The sequence below is a fragment of the Ceratotherium simum genome, chromosome 15, assembly GCF_057802395.1.
Source record: "Ceratotherium simum simum isolate JZ-2026a chromosome 15, ASM5780239v1, whole genome shotgun sequence".
NCBI classification, from domain to species: Eukaryota; Metazoa; Chordata; class Mammalia; order Perissodactyla; family Rhinocerotidae; genus Ceratotherium; species Ceratotherium simum.
Genome location: NC_141914.1, coordinates 63,516,604 through 63,535,249, shown reverse-complemented (window position 1 = coordinate 63,535,249; position 18,646 = coordinate 63,516,604). Strand labels below are relative to the sequence as shown.

At 34.8% G+C, this 18,646-nt stretch overlaps 1 protein-coding gene across 2 annotated transcripts in view; it reads left to right on the top strand.

The window, feature by feature from the left end:
* The window catches only part of KPNA4 (karyopherin subunit alpha 4), a 58,888-nt gene that overhangs the window by 12,387 nt on the left and 27,855 nt on the right, over positions 1-18,646 (top strand). For both annotated transcript variants that reach the window (XM_004441699.3, XM_087440139.1), the window contains 4 exons: positions 16,054-16,098; positions 16,974-17,063; positions 17,174-17,203; positions 17,302-17,354. In XM_004441699.3, the coding sequence (XP_004441756.1) occupies positions 16,054-16,098; positions 16,974-17,063; positions 17,174-17,203; positions 17,302-17,354 (218 nt within the window). The remainder of the gene's footprint in view (positions 1-16,053; positions 16,099-16,973; positions 17,064-17,173; positions 17,204-17,301; positions 17,355-18,646) is intronic.

Below are 18,646 nucleotides of genomic sequence, written 5' to 3'. Positions count from 1 at the left end.
GCCACATTTGGTCCCTGTCTACTTCTCCTACCTCTCACCCTGTTATCTCCTTAGTTACCATACTCTCATTCATCATCTTCTAATTCCTCTAACACATCGACAGCCCTCTCCTCTTCACACATGGTGCACTGTCAGAATGCCCTCCACCTTCATCCCCTTTCCTTCACCTGCCTGGTTGTTTCTTATCCTTTGAATATTCCATATTATTTACTGAGAGAGGCCATCCCTGAACAAGCTAATTGAAAGTTAAACTCCCTTGTTGTTTTCCTTAAGAACACTGATCATAATTTGTTAGTGTATTTACTCGATGTTAATTTCTCCCATCAGACTATAAACTCCCTGAGAGTATGGACCTTGTCCATTTTGTATACCACTCTATTCCTAATTCTCCTCACAGAGCCTAGCATGTAAGTGGCACTTAAGTAAATACTTGAGGGAATTAAATGAAACTTTAAAAAAAGAAGAGTGTACTCTGAGTAGAATTAGTGACTAAATCAGATTTTTTCTCAAATTTATTTTTTTCTCTTGAAATGATAATGGTGTGGTAATTGTAAAAAATTTTTAGAAAAATGAAAAAAATAAAATAATACTCTATAAGCTTATTGCTATTAGTCTTTTGGAATGTTTTCTTTTTCTTATGTACATTTTTTCAAATATATTTGAATTTGGGTTCTCATGAGAATAACGCATAGTAGAATACAGAAAAGTTTCTCAACCTTGGCACTATTGACATTTTGAGTCAGATCATTCTTTGTTGTGGGGACCTGTTCTGTGCATTGTAGGATGTTTACCAGCAACCCTTGCTTCTGCCCATTAGGGGTCAGTAGCATGCTGCTCCCCAGTTATAACAACTAAAACTGTCTTCAGAAATTGCCAGATGTCCCCTGAGTGGCAAAATCACCCCAGATGAGAAGCAGTAGGATCTTCAGTAAATTTCCCAGAACGCCATTGCTATTTTCAGTTTTCAACTCAGAAACCTTTAGTGGATTCCTGTTGTCTATAAGACTCAGTCAACATTTCTTAATAAGCTAGGTATTTCAGGCTCTTGGTTCAGTTTAGCAGATATTGAGTGCTTGCTGGATAAATGCTAGTGAAGAGGCAAACACTAAAATATCTGACCAAATTAATTCTTACCTTTTTAATTTATAATTGCCCCATCCATATAACTTCCTCTCAGACTCTTCTCTTGCTTCAGGCAGGTGAATCCACCTCACCTTTAACATTCGGTTCTTTCCTGTATTTGCTTTTATTGGGTCCCTACTGGAAATCCCTGCTAGTCTCCCCGTTACCTTGCCATTTCTTATTTATATTTCCAAGTTGAACTTAAGCCTCTAGGCCTCAGTTAAGTTTTCCCTCATCATATCAATTCATATCAATCATTCCTTTATTGAACACTTAGAGTAGTTACTTATGTACCCATATTTTGGTGTTTCCTCATGTAAGGTAATGTTTTTACTTGTCATGTGTTTTGTAGAGAAAAGAGTATTGCAAAGGATATGTTTGACTAATTCACCAACAAATCAGATAGATTAGATAAAATGGATAAATTCCTAGAAACAGCTAACCTACCAAGACTGAATCGTGAAGAAACAGAAAAGCTGAACAGACCTATTACTAGTAAGGAGATTGAATCAGTAATCAAAAATCTCCTAACACAGAAAGGCCCAAGACTAGATGACTTCACTGGTGAATTCTACCAAACATTTAAAGAATTAACATTCCCCCTCAAACTCTTCCAGAAAACTGAAGACAAGGGAACACTTCTGAACTCATTCTATGAGGCCAGCATTACCCTGGTACCAAAGCCAGACAAAGACACTATAAGAAAACTACAGACCAATATCACTGATGAATAGTATTGCGAAAATCCTCAGCAAAATACTAGCAAACTGAATTCACTACCATATTAAAAGGATTATGCACCATGACCAACTGGGATTTATTCCTGGAATGCAAGGATGGTTCAATATATATAAAAATCAATCAATGTGATATACAACGTTAACAGAATGAAAGACAAAACCACATGATCTCAATTGATGCAGAAAAAGCATTTGACAAAATTAAACACTCTTTCGTGATAAAGACACTCAAACTAAGAAGGAAACTACCTCAACATAATAAAGACCATACTTGGCCATAAACAAGAATGAGATCTTACCTTTTGCAACAACATGGGTGGACCTTGAGAGTCTTATGCTAAGTGGAATAAGTCAGACAGATACCATATGATTTCACTTATACCTAGAATCTAAAAACCAAAACAAGTGAACCAAACTCATAGATACAGAGAACAGATTGGTGGTTGCCAGAGGGGAGGGGGTTTAGGGGTGAGTGAAATGGGTGAAGAGGATCAAGAGGTACAAACTTGCAGTTATAACATAAGTCTTGGGAATGTAATGTACAGCATGGGGACTATAGTTGGTAATATTGTATTGAAAATTTGAAAATTGCTAAGAAAGTAAATCTTAAAAATTCTCATCACAGGAAACAACAATGTTGTAGCTTTGTATGGTAACAGATGGTAAATAGAGTCAATGTTGTGATCATTTTGCAATGTATACAAATGTCAAATCATTACATTGTACACCTAAAACCAATATAAGGTTGTATCTCAATTATACTTCAATAAAAAAAATAAAATAAAGAGCAAATAAGAAAAGCCCCAGCAGACATCATACTCAATGGTGAAGGACTAAAAGCTTTTCCTGTAAGATCAGGAACAAGACAAGGATACCTGCTTTCGCCGGGTCTGTTCAACATAGTATTGAAAGTCCTAGTCAGAGCAGTTAGGCAAGAAAAAGTAATAAAAGGCATCCAAATTGGAAAGGAAGAAGTCAAATTATCTCTGTTTGCAGATGGCATGATCTTATATGTAGAACACCCTAAAGATCCTCACAAAAAAAACTGTTAAAAGTAATAAATGATTCTGGAAAATTGCAGGATATAAAATATATAAAATCAACATACGCTAACAAGGAACAACCTGAAAAGGAAATTGAGAAACATATTCATCTATAATAGCGTCAAAAGGAATAAAATACATAGGAGTAAACCAATGAGGTGAAAGACTTTTACACTTGAAAACTGCAAAACATTGCTGAAAGAAATTAAAGAGGACACAAATAAATAGAAAGACATCTTGTGTTCATGGATTGGAAGACTTATTATTGTTAAAGGTCAAAACTGTCCAAAGCTATCTACAGATTTAATGCAATCGCTATCAAAATCCCAATGGCATTATTTGCAGAAATAGAAAAATCCATCCTGAAGTTCATATGGAATCTCAAGGGATCCTGAAGAGCCAAAACAATCTTGAAAAAGAAGAAGAAGTTGGAGGTCTCACACCTCCTGATTTTAAAACTTACTATAAAGCTGCAGTAATCAAAACAGTGTGATATTGGCATAAAGTCAGACATATAGACCAATGGAATAAAGTAGAGAGCCCAGAAATAAACTTTGGCATATATGGTCAAAGAATTTTTGACAAGGGTGCCAAGATCATTCAATGGGAGAATGTCAATGTCTTTTCAACAAATGGTGCTGGGAAAATTTGATATCCACAAGCAAAAGAATGAAGGTGGACCCTTACCTAACACCATATACAAAAATTAACTCAGAATGGATCACAGACCTAAACGTTAAGACCTAGAACAATAAAACTCTTAGAAGAAAACATAGGACAAAAGTTTCATGACTTCGGATTTGGCATTGATTTCTTGGACATGACACAAAAGGCATAGGTAACAAAAGAAAAAATAGATTAATTGGACTACATCAAACTTTAAAACTTCTGTGCATCAAAGGACCCAATAAACATAGTGAAAAGGCAGCCGAAGGAATGGGAGGAAATATTTGTAAACCTGATAAGTGGTTAATATCCACAATATATAGAGAACTCCTACAACTCAACAACAAAAGGAAAAGCTATTTAAAAATGGGCAAAGGATTTGAATAGACGTTTCTCCAAAGAAGATGTACAAACGGCCAACAAGCATATGAAAACATGCTCAACATCACTAATCATTAAGGAAATGCAGATCAAAACAACAGTGAGATACCACCTCACAGCCATTCAGATGACTACTAAAAAACAAAAACAAAATAAGAAATATTGGTGACAATGTGGAGAAATTGGTACTCTTGTGTGCTGTTGGTGAGAATGTATAATGGTGCAGCTACTATGGCAAATGGTATGGTGGTTCCTCAAAAAATTAAAAATAGAATTTCACTTCTGGGTATATACCCAAAAGAATTGAAAGGGACTGAGAGATTTGTACACTTATTTTCATAACAGTGTTATTCACAATAGCCAAAAGGTGGAAGCAACCCAAGTGTCCTTCAGTGGGTGAAATGGACAAATAAAATGTGGTCTATATACATTCTGTTATTCTGATTTAAGAAGGAAGGAAGTTCTGGCATACACTACAGCATGGATGGACCTTAAGGACATTATGCCAAGGCACAAAAAGCAAATACTGTATGATTGTACTTATATTAAGTGCCTAGAATAGTGAAATGTGTAGAAACGGAAAGTAGCTTGATGGTTGCTGGGAGAAGAGGGAAATAGGAAGTTGTTTAATGGGTATAGTGTTTCAGGTTTTCAAGATGAAAAGAGTTTTGGAGATTGGGTGTACAACAGTGTGAATGTACTTAGCACTACTGACCTGTATACTTAAAAATGGTTAAGATAGTAAATTTTGTTACGTGTATTTTACCACAATTTAAAGGAAAAAAAAAAAAAAAACCGCGCCAAATGCTGAGGATATGGAGCAACAGGAACTCGATTTCCTTGCCAGTGGGAATGCAAAATGGTACAACCACTTTGGAAAACAGTTCGACAGTTTCTTACAAAACTGACCATACTCTTACCATACAATTCATTAATCACACTCTTTGGTATTTATGGAAATGAATAAAAACTTATGTTCACACAGAGGAGCTTTATTCATAGTTGTCAAAACTTGGAAGCAACAAAGATGTTCTTCAGTAGATGAATGAGTAACTGTGGTACACTCACACAATGGAATATTATTCAGCACCAAGAAGAAATGAGCTGTTAAGCCATGAAAAGACATGGAGGAACCTTAAATATATATTATTAAGTGAAAGAAGCCAATCTTTAAAAAACACTACTCACTGTATAATTCCAACTATATGACATTCTGGAAAAGGCAAAACTATAGAGACAGTGAAAAGATCGGTGGTTTCCAGGGATTATAGGCAGAGTACAGAGGATTTTTAGGACAGTGAAATTAATCTGTATGATACTATAATGGTGGATACGTTTGTCAAAACCCATAGAATGTGCAACACCAAGAGTGAACCCTAATGTAAACTGTGGACTTTGGGTGATAATGATGTGTCAGTGTAGGTTCACCAGTTGTAACAAATGTACTGCCCTGATACAGGATGTTGATAGTGGGGGAGGGGCAGGGAATACATGAGAACTCTGTACTTTCTGTTCAGTTTTGCTGTGAACTTAAAACTGCTCTAAAAAAATGAAGTTTCTTTTAAAAAAGGATATGTATGGCATGATATCATTTATGTAAAAATTTATATATAAAACTTATAGATGTGTTGATATACATTGAAAATATCCATGAGAATTAAACAAATTCATAAAAATGGTTGCTTCTGGGGAGGAAAAAAAAGGGAAAGGAGGGAAGATTTTAGCAGTATCTGTAACATTGAAATTTTTATTTCTTTAAAAAATAAAGCAAATATGAAAAATAGTAACATTTATTGATATGTGGGTATGTTATGATTTTCTGTACTTTTTTGTATATTTGACATGTTTCGTGGTTGAAAGTTTTTTTCAGTTCATACTTGTATAAGTGGTTAATTTGGGGATATATATGTTAAAATGTAGTCTACTCCATTGACTGCATTGATAGAGGGGAACTCTTATGGCCAGTTTATGCAAATTTAGGCACATTCTTGTCCCAGAAATATTGCAACCTAGTGAGAAATGGGACTCTGTCTGCAGAGTGGCTTAAGAGAACAAGGAAGGGCTAGAGAGGGGGTTTTGTTTTCATTTGGAGAAATCTTCATGTTTTATAGATACCAGACTTTACTTTTAGTTCTGTAACTTAGTCAAGTACAGTACTATAGCACAGTAAATGAGATGTGGGTTAGAAACTTTGTCTTGACTAGTATTTTTCAACTTATTAAATGTCCAAGGATGGGAATAAATGGTAACAGAAACAGACCAGAATTCATAGTAGATGGGGGAAATATTGGAACCTTTGTTTTTATGGTGATGATTAGTCATATTAAATTACTTTACAAAGTAAATTTATATTCAGTAATGGTTCTCAGTGCTCATCTTATCTGACCTTTCAGCACCGTTTGACGTAGTTAATTATGCTTCCTTAAAAAATAATTTTTTTTACTTGATCTCAGATTTGCAGATTCTTGTTGCCTTCTCTCTCACTGACTGTTCCTTCTTGGTCTTCCTTTTAATTTTGGAGTGCCAAAAAGATATGCTCACTTCATAACATAGCTATCTCACTAAGAGTAAATGCCAAAATCTTTACAGCGGCCATCCATTTCCTTCTCCTCTCTGCTACATTGCATGTCAGCCACCCTGGACTCCTTGCCTTTCCTTTTTTCTCATGTCTGGGCCATTTTTACTTGCTAATCCCTCTGCCTTGAATATTTTCTGCCAAGTACCCCGTGGCTTGCTCATGCATCTTAAGGTCTTTACTTAAAAATATCCCCCTTCTTGGCTTTATATTTTTCTCTCTCATACTTATCAGTTATCTCACATACTATATATTTTAGTTTTATTTGCTGTTTCTCCCCACACTAAAATGTACGTTCCGTGAAGGGAGTTGTTTTTGTCATTTTTTTCTCTGCTGTATCCTTAGCACTGAAAATAGTTTGTGGCACATAGTAGGTGGTCAGTAAACATTTGTCGGGTGAATGAATGGCTATCTATGGAGATATACATGTTCATTAAGTGTGTGAGCATAACTAGAGTTATGCTTTGTAAGTTCTAGTAAAGTGGTTCAGTAATTTGCCTTTTAATAAAGATTTTTCTATTGCCAAAGTTGAAATCTTTGAATATAAGTTCACAAAGAAAAATTAAAGAATATTTTGAAAATAAATACTGAGGAAAAGTGTTGTATTTGAAGAGAGATGTAACTGAAGTAGACCTAGGGTGAAAAAGTAGTGTGGTGTAGTATAAAGAACATTGGGCTGGGGCCGGGATAATCTGAGCCTTACTATTCTTGGGGAAGTCACTGGGCCTCGGTTCTTTTCTCTATAAGATGAGATGGTTTAAATGATTTTTATTCTTTCCAGTCACAAAATCCTATAATGCTATTTGTATTAGACTTTTCTGTAACAAAACCATGCATTTGAATTGATTATGTTCATATAATAAATAAGGAAAACATTCCTTGATCTCTCTTGCTTTTCCTATTTCATTTTAATCTGATATTCTTTTATACATGGAAAAAATAGTTTTTGTCATCTGAGAGTACACCAGTTAAGCAGAGAAATCAGATTTCTTCAGCAGTGGTATAAAAGTTGGGCTCTATTGACTTCCTTAATTTGGTTGAATCTCATTTCATTTCTTGTTCTCTATAATTTTTCCCAGTGTCTTTCCCATGTGTTGAGTTTTCTTCAACCTGTCATTCAGTCAGTTCCTGACATTTTATTTCTTCTGTGAAGTACTTAAAACGTTTGAAGAGAAATGCTCATTCTTGCTGGCATTTGATCAATCCCTTATAATACATTCATTCATTCTAAAAGGGAAGAGAGTACCCTTTTGCTCATAGAAAACTTAAGTATGTGTTTAGTACAACATTTCTCTATGTGTTGTCCTTAACCACTTTCTATAATTGATTCTGAAAGTTTACCTTGCAATGTTTCCCATCTCTGGGGTTATATGTGTCTCACCAAACCTCTGGTCATTTCTTAAACTTTTTTCTTTGCCTACCAGATACCTCACCAACAACACAGAGTTCATTTGTTTGGTAATTATCTCTGCTACCAAAACTAGTTATTGAAAGCTCAATCATTTCCATGTTCTTTTAACATTGCAGCGTAATTTAAGGCAAAAAAAGTGCAAAATGTGAAAACACTGAGCAGCTATACCAGAGCCACAAAGTAGCTCTTCAGTTGTTTACAGTTGAGCTGCATGTAGTAACTTGTACAAATGGCAATTAAACCTTTTTTTTTTTTTTTTGCTTGAGGAAGATTAGCCCTGAGCTAACATCTTCTGCTATTTTGTATGTGAGTGGTGACCACAGTATGGCTGACAAGTAGTGTAGGTCCGCGCCTGGAATCCAAACCTGCTAACCCAGACCACCAAAGTGGAGCATGCAAACCACTATGCCACTGGGCCAGCCCCTGCGACATTGTTTTTTGAAGTTGATAAAATTGATAGTTTTTGAGGCATAAAAGATCTTAGAGATCTGTTGAATCCCCTCTCTTTACAGATGAGGGAATTAATGCCCATAATCATGGTAATTTGTCTAAGATTACATTAATTAAAGGTAAACTTGAGGGGCCAGCCCGGTGGTGTAGTGGTTAAGTTCATGCGCTCTGCTTTGGTGGCCCGGGGTTTGCACGTTCGGATCCCGGGTGCAGACCTACACATCACTCATCAAGCCATGCTGTGATGGCATCCCACATACAACACAGAGGAATATGGGCATAGATGTTAGCTCAAGGCTGATCTTCCTCAGCAAAAAGAGGAGGATTGGCAACAGATGTTAGCTCAGAGCCAATCTTCCTCACCGAAAAAAAAAGAAAAAGGTAAAGTTGGGACTGCTAGCCATATACTAGTAGAGTAGTGTAGCCATATAGTAGTAACTCATCTTGGGAGGAGACATATGTATGTATGCGTGTATGTTCTCCTCTACCATATGTATACCTTTTGTACGAGATAGGTGACTATAGAAAACTCTGGAAATTCAACTTTTTCCTTTTCTTCTTACCTTTATTTTCTAGCTTTTCCAAATAGATATGTATAACTTTTAAATTTAATAATTTCCATATTGTTTGAATATTGAGTAGATAGTGAAACTCTTCTGTATTCCTATTCCTTGGAATTAACAATGGGTTAACAGTTTCTTACATTTTTTGTGATTTTCAAAACTATATTCATGTACTAATAAATTGTTTCAATGCTTATTATAATTTAGATGTGGACTGTTTTAAAGTATGGTATCTATAGACTAGAATTAATTCTTAAAACTGCTCCAGTAGTTTGCCAGGATTAAATCTGATCTCCTACCCTGCATTTATTTTCCAACCCCTGTTACTCAGTCTGCATTAATTTTTTTACTTGTGAGAGATAAGAACTTGATTCTGCTTATGAAGACTTTTGCCCATCACTAGTAGTGCTAATTAGAACTTTTTTTTACTACTACTATTTGTGTGTGTGTGTGTCTGTGAGGAAGATCAGCTCGGAGCTAACATCCATGCCAGTCTTCCTCTTTTTTTTTTTTTTCCTGAGGAAGACTGGCCCTGGGCTAGCATCCGTGCCCATCTTCCTCTACTTTATATGGGACGCGGCCTCAGCATGGCCTGACAAGCAGTGCATCGGTGCGCACCCGGGATTCAAACCCAGGCTGCCAGCAGCGGAGCGCGCACACTTAACCGCTAAGCCATGGGGCCAGCCCCTTACTACTACTATTAATAAATACTATCTCTGAGAAATAAATCGAGTTTGAGTAAGCTTTTAAAATTTGCCTTTTATTGTCGTAAATGTAGACTTGGAATTTATTTGCTAATCACCTGCAAATTGCCAAGAATTTGCCAATATATACTCTTTGGCAAAGGCATGAATAAGTACCACGATGGCTGTTGCTAGAGATCCGCAAGTAGAGATGAAAGGGGGGAGAAATAGGAAAAGAATCGGAAAACGGACTTCTTTAGTTATGTATTTTTAGCTTTTGGTTTATCATATAAATTGGGTTGAACAACTCAATTGGGTTGTACTGTTGTACCAAGTATGTTTAGGATGTGATGATCATTTGGGTTGAAAACACCAGTAAGTCCCTTTTCTCTGAAATGTGCAGGTTAGCTTTTCATGACATGATGGATTTGGCTCCTTGCCTACCTTTCCATTCCTGGCTTCTGACATCCTTCAGCAGATTCTGTGCGTGCCATCTTTTATAATCCTCTCTTTTATATATGCAATATTTTCTACCTGCAATGCCTGTCTCTAAATGAATTTCCATTCAGTCTTAAAGATTCAGCTCATATTTCATCTTTATTACTTTGTCTGCTGTCAAGAGCGGTATGCACATTATAACACATTACATTTATTAAATGAGTAAAATCAAGTAACATGTTTAGAATGGTGTTTGGCACCCAGTGTTTGCTAAATGTTAGGCTTATTCCTATTTTATTAAATTATACTTCTCAGTCATAAGAGTACTGCCTCCTTAAGGCCATGGGTATGCTATGTATGGTCCATCTTTGTATTTCTAGTGCTTAGCAAATAGGTGATTAATAAATATTTGAATGATTGAGTAAATGCTTTCCAACAGGCTCTAAATAGTAGTACAATAGTAATTCATGTTGTGGGGGAATATGTATGTGAATGTATATATAACTTTAAAAATCGCTTTATTGAGGTATAATTTACCTTGCATAAAACTCACCCATTTTAAGTGTACAATTCAGGGATTTTTAATAAATTTTCAGGGGTTGTGCAACCATTACCACAATCCAGTTTTAGAACATATCCCATCACCCCACAAAAGGTCTCATGCCTGATTAATTTTTAAATTTTTTATTCTCTTCTGTTTTTTGTGCTGTTACCTAAATATTAACATTCCTAGGATATGAATGACAGGCTGAATGAAATAAAATCAAAGCATTATGTTTCTTATCCTTCGTATGACTAACTTTAGAAGAATTTTCTTGAAATATTTTTCTCTAGTGAAATAATTTACTGATCTAAACCCTAACTTTTTACTCAAGAAAATTTAAAACATTCAGATTTCATACAGTATATTATTACATCATCATATCTTCAATTAATAGTTGTTAGAGTTTTAAAGAAAAACTATACATTGTTAAAAAGTCACTTAGAAATTAAGTAGCCACCAGTTAGAAATTAAGTAGCCATAAATAAGAAAGAAAGTACTAGACCCTATATTCCCTTAGAGCAGAGAAAGTGTTTAATCCCTAGAACCTAGCACAGTAATGAACACATAGTAATTATTTGTTAAATTAAAAAACTGAATTCCTTTTAGATAGATACAGCATTATGTGTTCTGTAAGATTCACTTGTTTGAATTTTTTGACAATTTCTTGTCCCCTTTTTCCTGAATTTAGAATTTTTTAACTGTATTACAAGAAAAGAAATAAAATTTGAGTGATCTGCCTGAACTCTACTCGCTACCCAGTCCCTTTCTCTGCCTCTGTCCCCACTTCCCAACCCCCTGTTTACAGATCTATCCTTTAGATAGATCTTTGGCCTATAAATAAGCCTTTAGCCAGTTTGGTAGCCTTGTGGAATCTCATTGACAGTTTACTGCATCAGTGTAAGTCATGTGAATTCACAACTATTATATTTGCTTGTAGTATATAAAAACACTGCTCTCGAAGATAAGGAAAGACTTAGAAAAAGAAACTTTATGTACTCCTTTCATGGGACCCCAGAGAAATAAAATTCCTTGATTTGAGATGGAGTTGTGACTTGAAAATGTCTAAGTATCTAATACCACTTTTAAGGCATTTGTTTTTTACTATAAAAAATATAAGGGCTGCCAGGCTGGTGTGTAGGATGTCTTTCTACTAATTCATTCAGTCTTCTCTTTACCTTGGAGGTAATAGTTTTTTCTCAAGAGAAGAAAACTCTTTCTTGCTTTCTTGCTCTATAATAAAGAGATTGTCAGATCTCTCATTTTGCCAATAAGTTTCTGTGAGTAATAACAGCCCAAGGCTTATGTCACAACTACAGTGTTAAAATGGTTTGATAAATTTTTTATTAATAGTTCCAAATTATCAGAAACTCCAAACTTAATGAATAAGGTGTACAGTCATGCATCACTTAATGATGGGGATACATTCTGAGAAATGGGTCGATGGGTGATTTTGTCGTTGTGTGAACATCATAGATTGTAAATACACAAACCTATATGGTATAGCCTACTACGCACCTAGGCTGGGACCACTGTCGTATATGCAGTCCATTGTTGACCGAAACGTCGTCATGCGGCATGACTGTACTGTAATGGGAATAAAATATTTGTGTAAATATGCAGTAGTTGTTTTGGATTTATTTAATAGTTTGCTTTTTGAAAAGAAGTTAGTCAAATCCCATTATACTTTATCTTGCTTCTTTAGATGGAATAGTTACTAATAAAAACTTTCTTCGATTAGAAATATTTTTGGTCCTCGGAAGTCTGCTTTTTATTGAACAGTCTTTTAAGTAGTACATTTTACAGGTTTTATTTTCTGTGTGAGGTATAAGACATAGTTTTTGTTGTTGTTTACTCTTTTTGTATTGTGATTAATGCAGAGCCCATTGTCTTGATAATAGGATTTTTGCTTTAGTATGAACCATGGGTTCTTTTTTTTTTTCTTTAATTTTTATTTATTTATTTATTTTTTCCCCCCAGAGCCCCAGTAGATAGTTGTACGTCATAGCTGCACATCCTTCTAGTTGCTGCACGTGGGACGCGGCCTCAGCATGGCCCGAGAAGAGGTGTGTCGGTGTGCGCCCGGGATCTGAACCCGGGCCGCCAGCAGCAGACCGCACGCACTTAACCGCCAAGCCACGGGGCCGGCCCTGAACCATGGGTTCTAAAATTGGATTGAACTCTATTTGAGTTTAAGACTTGTGGGAGACAATATAGCTTAAGTTAATTGGCTTTGTATGAGACTGAATTCTAATCCTGGCTATCCCACGTCTAACTATGTCACTTTGGCCAAGTAATTTAACTTCTCTAAGCTTCGGTTTCCGTGGTGGTAAAAAGAAATAAATGTTTCTTCTTCTTACGTCTTAAGGCTGTAATGATTAAATGATAGTGAATGTTGAAACTCTTATTGTAGTACTTAGCTAATTATTTTTATTCATTTTGCAGCCTATCTTATTAGTATTTTTTAAACTGAGTCTTGGTATTTTTAAAATCTATATATGTAACAAAGCTCAAATTAAAACTTCACTTAAACAAGGCTTCACTTAAAGATAGAAAACATTGGTTTGGTCAAAAATTGAGGTAAAGATTTCTGTGCATAGAAGATTAGCCAATACATTTTGAGAAGAAATAATACTTATTTTTTATGTTATTACTTATATATAGAACTTACATTCTAGTGAGAGGGGAAGCGGACCAGTAAGCAAGTAAAGCTATATATAGTATATTAGAATGTGATAAGTGGTATATGGAGGAAAAATAAGGCAGAGGAGTAGAGAGTACCCAGATGGAGAGTTGCTGGATGGTTAGGAAGGGGAAGACCTCACCATGGAGGTGACATCTGAAAGACTTGAAGATGAGAGAGTGAGCACCACTTAAGGAAGAGCATTACAGCCTGAGGAAATAGCAGTAGCAGTAATAATAATAGCTAACACGTGTACTGCTATGTGCCAGGAACTGTCGAAGTAGTTTACATATATTAATTTATTTAATCCTTACAGTAATCCTATGAAATAGGTATTTTTACTATCCTCATTTTATAGGATACTGAGGCATAGAGAGCTAGTAAGTAGTAAGGCTGAAAACTGAACCCAAGCAGTTTGGCTCTGGAGTCCATCTTAGAAATTGCTATAGACTATATTAGTGAAGCCCTTGAAGAGAGAGAATTTCCAGTGTGTTGGAGGAATGGCAGAGTTAGGATACAGCAAAATGAGTGGAGAGAATAATAGGAGCTGAGGTCTGAGAGGTGGTAATTGGGGAGGGGATGAGCTGGGAAGATTTGAGTGGACTGAAGCCATTGTAGGGACTGGGCTTTTACTCCAAGGTGGAGAGGCATTGGATGGTTTTGAACAGAGAAGTAACATGATCTGACTTACTTTTTAGAAAAGAATTCTTTATTGAGTCCTTCCACAGAATCTCTGGGTAGAATTCAGGAGGGCCTGGGAACTTAGAAAAAATTACATCTTTATTTTCACTAACTTTTAAGTGAAACAGTATTTCTTTCATTTAATAATGTAACCAGTAAACCTTAGTAGTTATTAAAGTTACCTGTGTGACTTTGTCACCACCAGTAAAAATCACATTATTGTTGTTGCAAGGTACTCTGCATTTATGGTCATTATTACTTTGAAATTATAGTAGTTATTGGACCCACTGCTAGATCCCATTTACTGTGATATTGAAGCACGTATCTTACAATTTGTTTTTTCATATTTATATATTTTTGACAACTATATGTCAATATAATTGAGGTTTTTTTGTAATCTTAAGTATTTCTTTTGTGTTTTTAAAAACACTATCTGAGAAGGTGTCCATCAATTTCACCAGGTTGCCAGAGGAGTCTATGGCACACAAAAATTCAGATTCACTGTGATGATTACTTGGGTTGCTGTGATAAGAATGGACTGGGGAGGAAGATGGAGGGCAAGAGTAGAAGGAAGGATACAGTTAGGAGGCTTTTGCAGTAATCTAGGTGAGAGATAATGGTAAGTTGCACCAGAGTAGTGGCAGAGGAGGTAGTGATGTGTAGTTGGATTTTGGATAAGTTTTGAAGGTTGAACCATTAGGATTTATTAACAGATTGAATGTGTAATGTGAGAGAAAAAGAATCAGGGATGGCTCCGGTTTTTGATCTCTGCAGCTGGAAGGATGGAGTTGCCATGTGCTGAAAATCTCCTCAAAATTATTAATAGATCTATAATATTGGCTATATCATAAAAATTTTTAAACAATAACATAAGGCTTATAAAAATACAAAGGTACAAAGAATAAAAGAACCCATAATCTCACCCCACGTATGAATCATATGAGATGGCATAGAGTACATATGTTAAAGATCAAAAGTTTGATTTTGGGGCCGGCCCCGTGTCTCAAGCGGTTAAGTGTGCGTGCTCTGCTGCAGCGGCCCGGGGTTCGCCAGTTCGGATCCTGGGCGCGCACCAACGCACTGCTTATAGAACCATGCTGTGGCGGCATCCCATATAAAGTAGAGGAAGATGGGCACGGCTGTTAGCTCAGGGCCAATCTTCCTCAGCAAAAAAGAGGAGAATTGGCATCAGATGTTAGCTCAGTGCTGATCTTCCTCACAAAAATAAAAAAGTTTGATTTTGGATATGTTTGAAATATTTGTTAGACATCTAAGTATTACTCTGTGACTTACTGTTTCCATTTAATATGTCTTGGCACATGGGGTAAGAAAGAATGAGGCGAACCTATGCATAGAAAGAGCTTGAACTTGTTTCTAAACATTTGAATGTTTTACACTGAGCCTGTATCCGTGTGTTAGGTAACCACAAAATGAGAAAAACACATGTTAAAAAATAAGAGAATGGTTACAGTATGTGATAGAATAATTATGTGGTCATTAGAAAGAATGAAATAGATCTGTATATATTACCGTGGAAGATCTGTAAGATCTATAAATAAACAAAAATAAGGTGAAGAACAGAATAAATAGATAAGTGTGTCAGATTCATAGTAAATCTAACAGGTTTACCTTTAGAGAAAGAGACTGGATGGGCAGGAAGTCTCCCCTCCCCCCCCTTTTTAAAGCAGTTGAGTTTTCTAACCTTGTACATGTATTACTTTTTAAAATGTCATGGTTCATATGGTGAGATTATGAGTTCTTTTATTCTTTGTTACCTTTGTATTTTTATAATTCTTATGTTACCATTTTAAAAATTTATGATATATCCAATATTACGGATCTATTAATAATTTCAAAGAGAATTTCAATATTTGAGAATATGAATGTGAAATTAAGATAGAAAATCATCTATGTAATATAATATAATCTTTATTATGAGTAAAATATGACTTTATGTACATATATGACTAGAAGAAACGATTAGGGGATGTACATCAAAATGTTAATAGTGGTTTTCTCTGGGTGATGGAATTTGAGGTGATTTTTTTTACAGTATTTTTCTTTAATTTCTTGTAGACTATGAGAAGGCAACGAAATGAAGTTGTAGTTGAATTAAGGAAGGTGAGTCTGATTAATATTGGGTACTTCTAATCATAATTGTAACATTAGAGTATATATAGAAAATATCAAATGTATATTAATCCCAAGGGCTTAGCATTTCTTTTTCTTTTGAAAACTGAAAGATTTTGACTAAATATGACATGCTTTTGAAGTTGGAAAAATACAACTTGTCCATTATCCAAAAATAGAGATAAGCAAATTATCAGATGGTTTTTTTCCTCTCTAATTTTTAAATGATTTATGTAAAGTGTAAGTCATAGGTATACAGTTATACTAAATAGTTCTGCTATGTACAGGTAGTAGTTATGCCCTGAAAAGAACTTGTTACTTACAAATTTCATCAACTTTTCAAGTATTAAAGTAGGTTATATTTGAGAGTATATTTTTAAATTTGTCCCAAACATTTTAAGTGAAATTCCAGCTGCCCTTGACTCAGTAAGGCTTTGTTGATTTTGTCTGGTTTTGAACTGCCCAACTTTTGCTTTGACTCTGTTTTTAGGTGATAAAGAGAAGCTTCCGATGATGTATAAAATGGTTTAGTACTTTTAAATAAATATGTATGTTTGGTTCTGGCTTAAACTGTACACTATCTTTTTTAATCAGATTTTTTTGTTTTTTAGTTTGTTTAGACATAGGTCACAGTTCACTAAAAATGTAATATTTGGGGGTTTGGAGCTCAAATTAGTGTTGCTTAAGTGTTTGATTTTGATTCAGTTTGGTTTAATTTTCTGCATTTGTGTTTTACTTTTAAAAGACACTTCATATTTTAGTTTGTAGGCACAGGATTGCCTAACCTTTGTATGAGAGTATTTAGCTTTTTTTTATTTAACTGAAGTTCTTTTTTTTATTTTTTATTTATTTATTTTTTTTTTAAGAATAAAAGAGATGAACATCTCTTAAAGAGAAGGAATGTACCACATGAAGATATCTGTGAAGACTCTGATATAGATGGCGATTATAGAGTGGTAAGTTATTGTTATTCTGGTAACTTAAAACTACCAGTGAAAGAATTGACGTAAGTATAGAATTTTAAGGGGACTTTTTAACTTAGCTTTCTCTTTACCTTTTTCCCCAGCAAAATACCTCTCTAGAAGCTATTGTTCAAGTAAGTCAAGGTTTTTTATTCCTCTCTTCATTTGTATTTCTTGAACTTAACAACTAATTATTGTGTATCTACATCAAAAATTATTTTATTTTTTATAGAATGCTTCAAGTGATAACCAAGGAATTCAATTAAGTGCAGTTCAGGCTGCTAGGTAAGTTAAATTTTGAGGACATAGTTAAATTTTATAACTTATACAGGAATTCTGTTTTGGGTTTTCACTATATAGTAGTTCTGTCACTCATATTTAACCTTGATGACAAACAATAAAGAACCGTCATAGACCAACTGAATTTATCTTAAACATTATTCTCTGATTTAGAGTACTAAAACTGGTAGCAGTTGTCTAAACTCACAAATACACTGAAGCTTTAGTGTGCAAAACATGTACAGATGCTTGGGAAAAGTTGATTGACAGGTTATTGCCGTAGACCAATAGAAGAACATTATTTATAAAGCTTTACTTTTTACTGATTAATAGGTTTAATTTTATAAAAGGTCAGATTTTTCAGATCCTGCCTAGGTAGTTAATTCTTCTCACAATCCTCATATTGATAAAATAATAAATCAAGTTATAAGCTTATTATAGCAGTATATAGGCAAGTAGACATTAAGATTTAGGGCTACAAAGACTCCAGTCTGTTTCCACGTAGGAATAGTAAGTTATTTTGCATATTTCTGTTGTGAAACCTATACTCTCATATTTTAAGGAAAGAAACAGAAAAAACTTATTACTGAGATCTTTGTATTAATAAATAGATTGGGGAAGACATGGCTGTATCGTAGTACAATATAATGGTTTCTTTTGTATATTTATCAATATGAGAATAACACCCTGTGTTGTGATTATCAACAGGAAAGAGACAGTTAAGTAAGAAATTGATCCTAGTTATAGAATTTCAAAGTGGAAAAAGATTTCACAGGCCCATCCAATACCTTATCTATTGCATGAATCCCTTTTATATTTATTAGACTTTTCCCACTTTTGTGTATTCACTTTAAATAACCTAGAACAGATAGGGAAATTACAGAATTACAGTGTTGCCCACTACAAGTAAAAGAACTTCTTACAGAGGACTTTGTTGTGTAGGAAGAACATCACAGAAGTATTTACATCTCGAAATGGCAAATTAATGTTTATAGGAAGAATGATTAAGAAATTGATACATTATGCTTACCATTGTCACAGTTGAGTACTTGATAGTTTTGGAGCAGCTCTTCTCAACATGAATTCTGTAAGATAATTGAAGCCCTAAGGCCAGAGTTCTCAAATATGGTCTGTGGGTCCCTTGGAGATCCTGAGACAACTTCAGTGGGGGTGTACAAGATCAAACCTATTTTCACAATAATTCTAGGACTTTATTTGCCTTTTTTTACTGTGTTAACATTTACATGTATGTTGCAAAAGCAACTGTGGGTAAAACTGCTGGCACTTGAGCACAAATC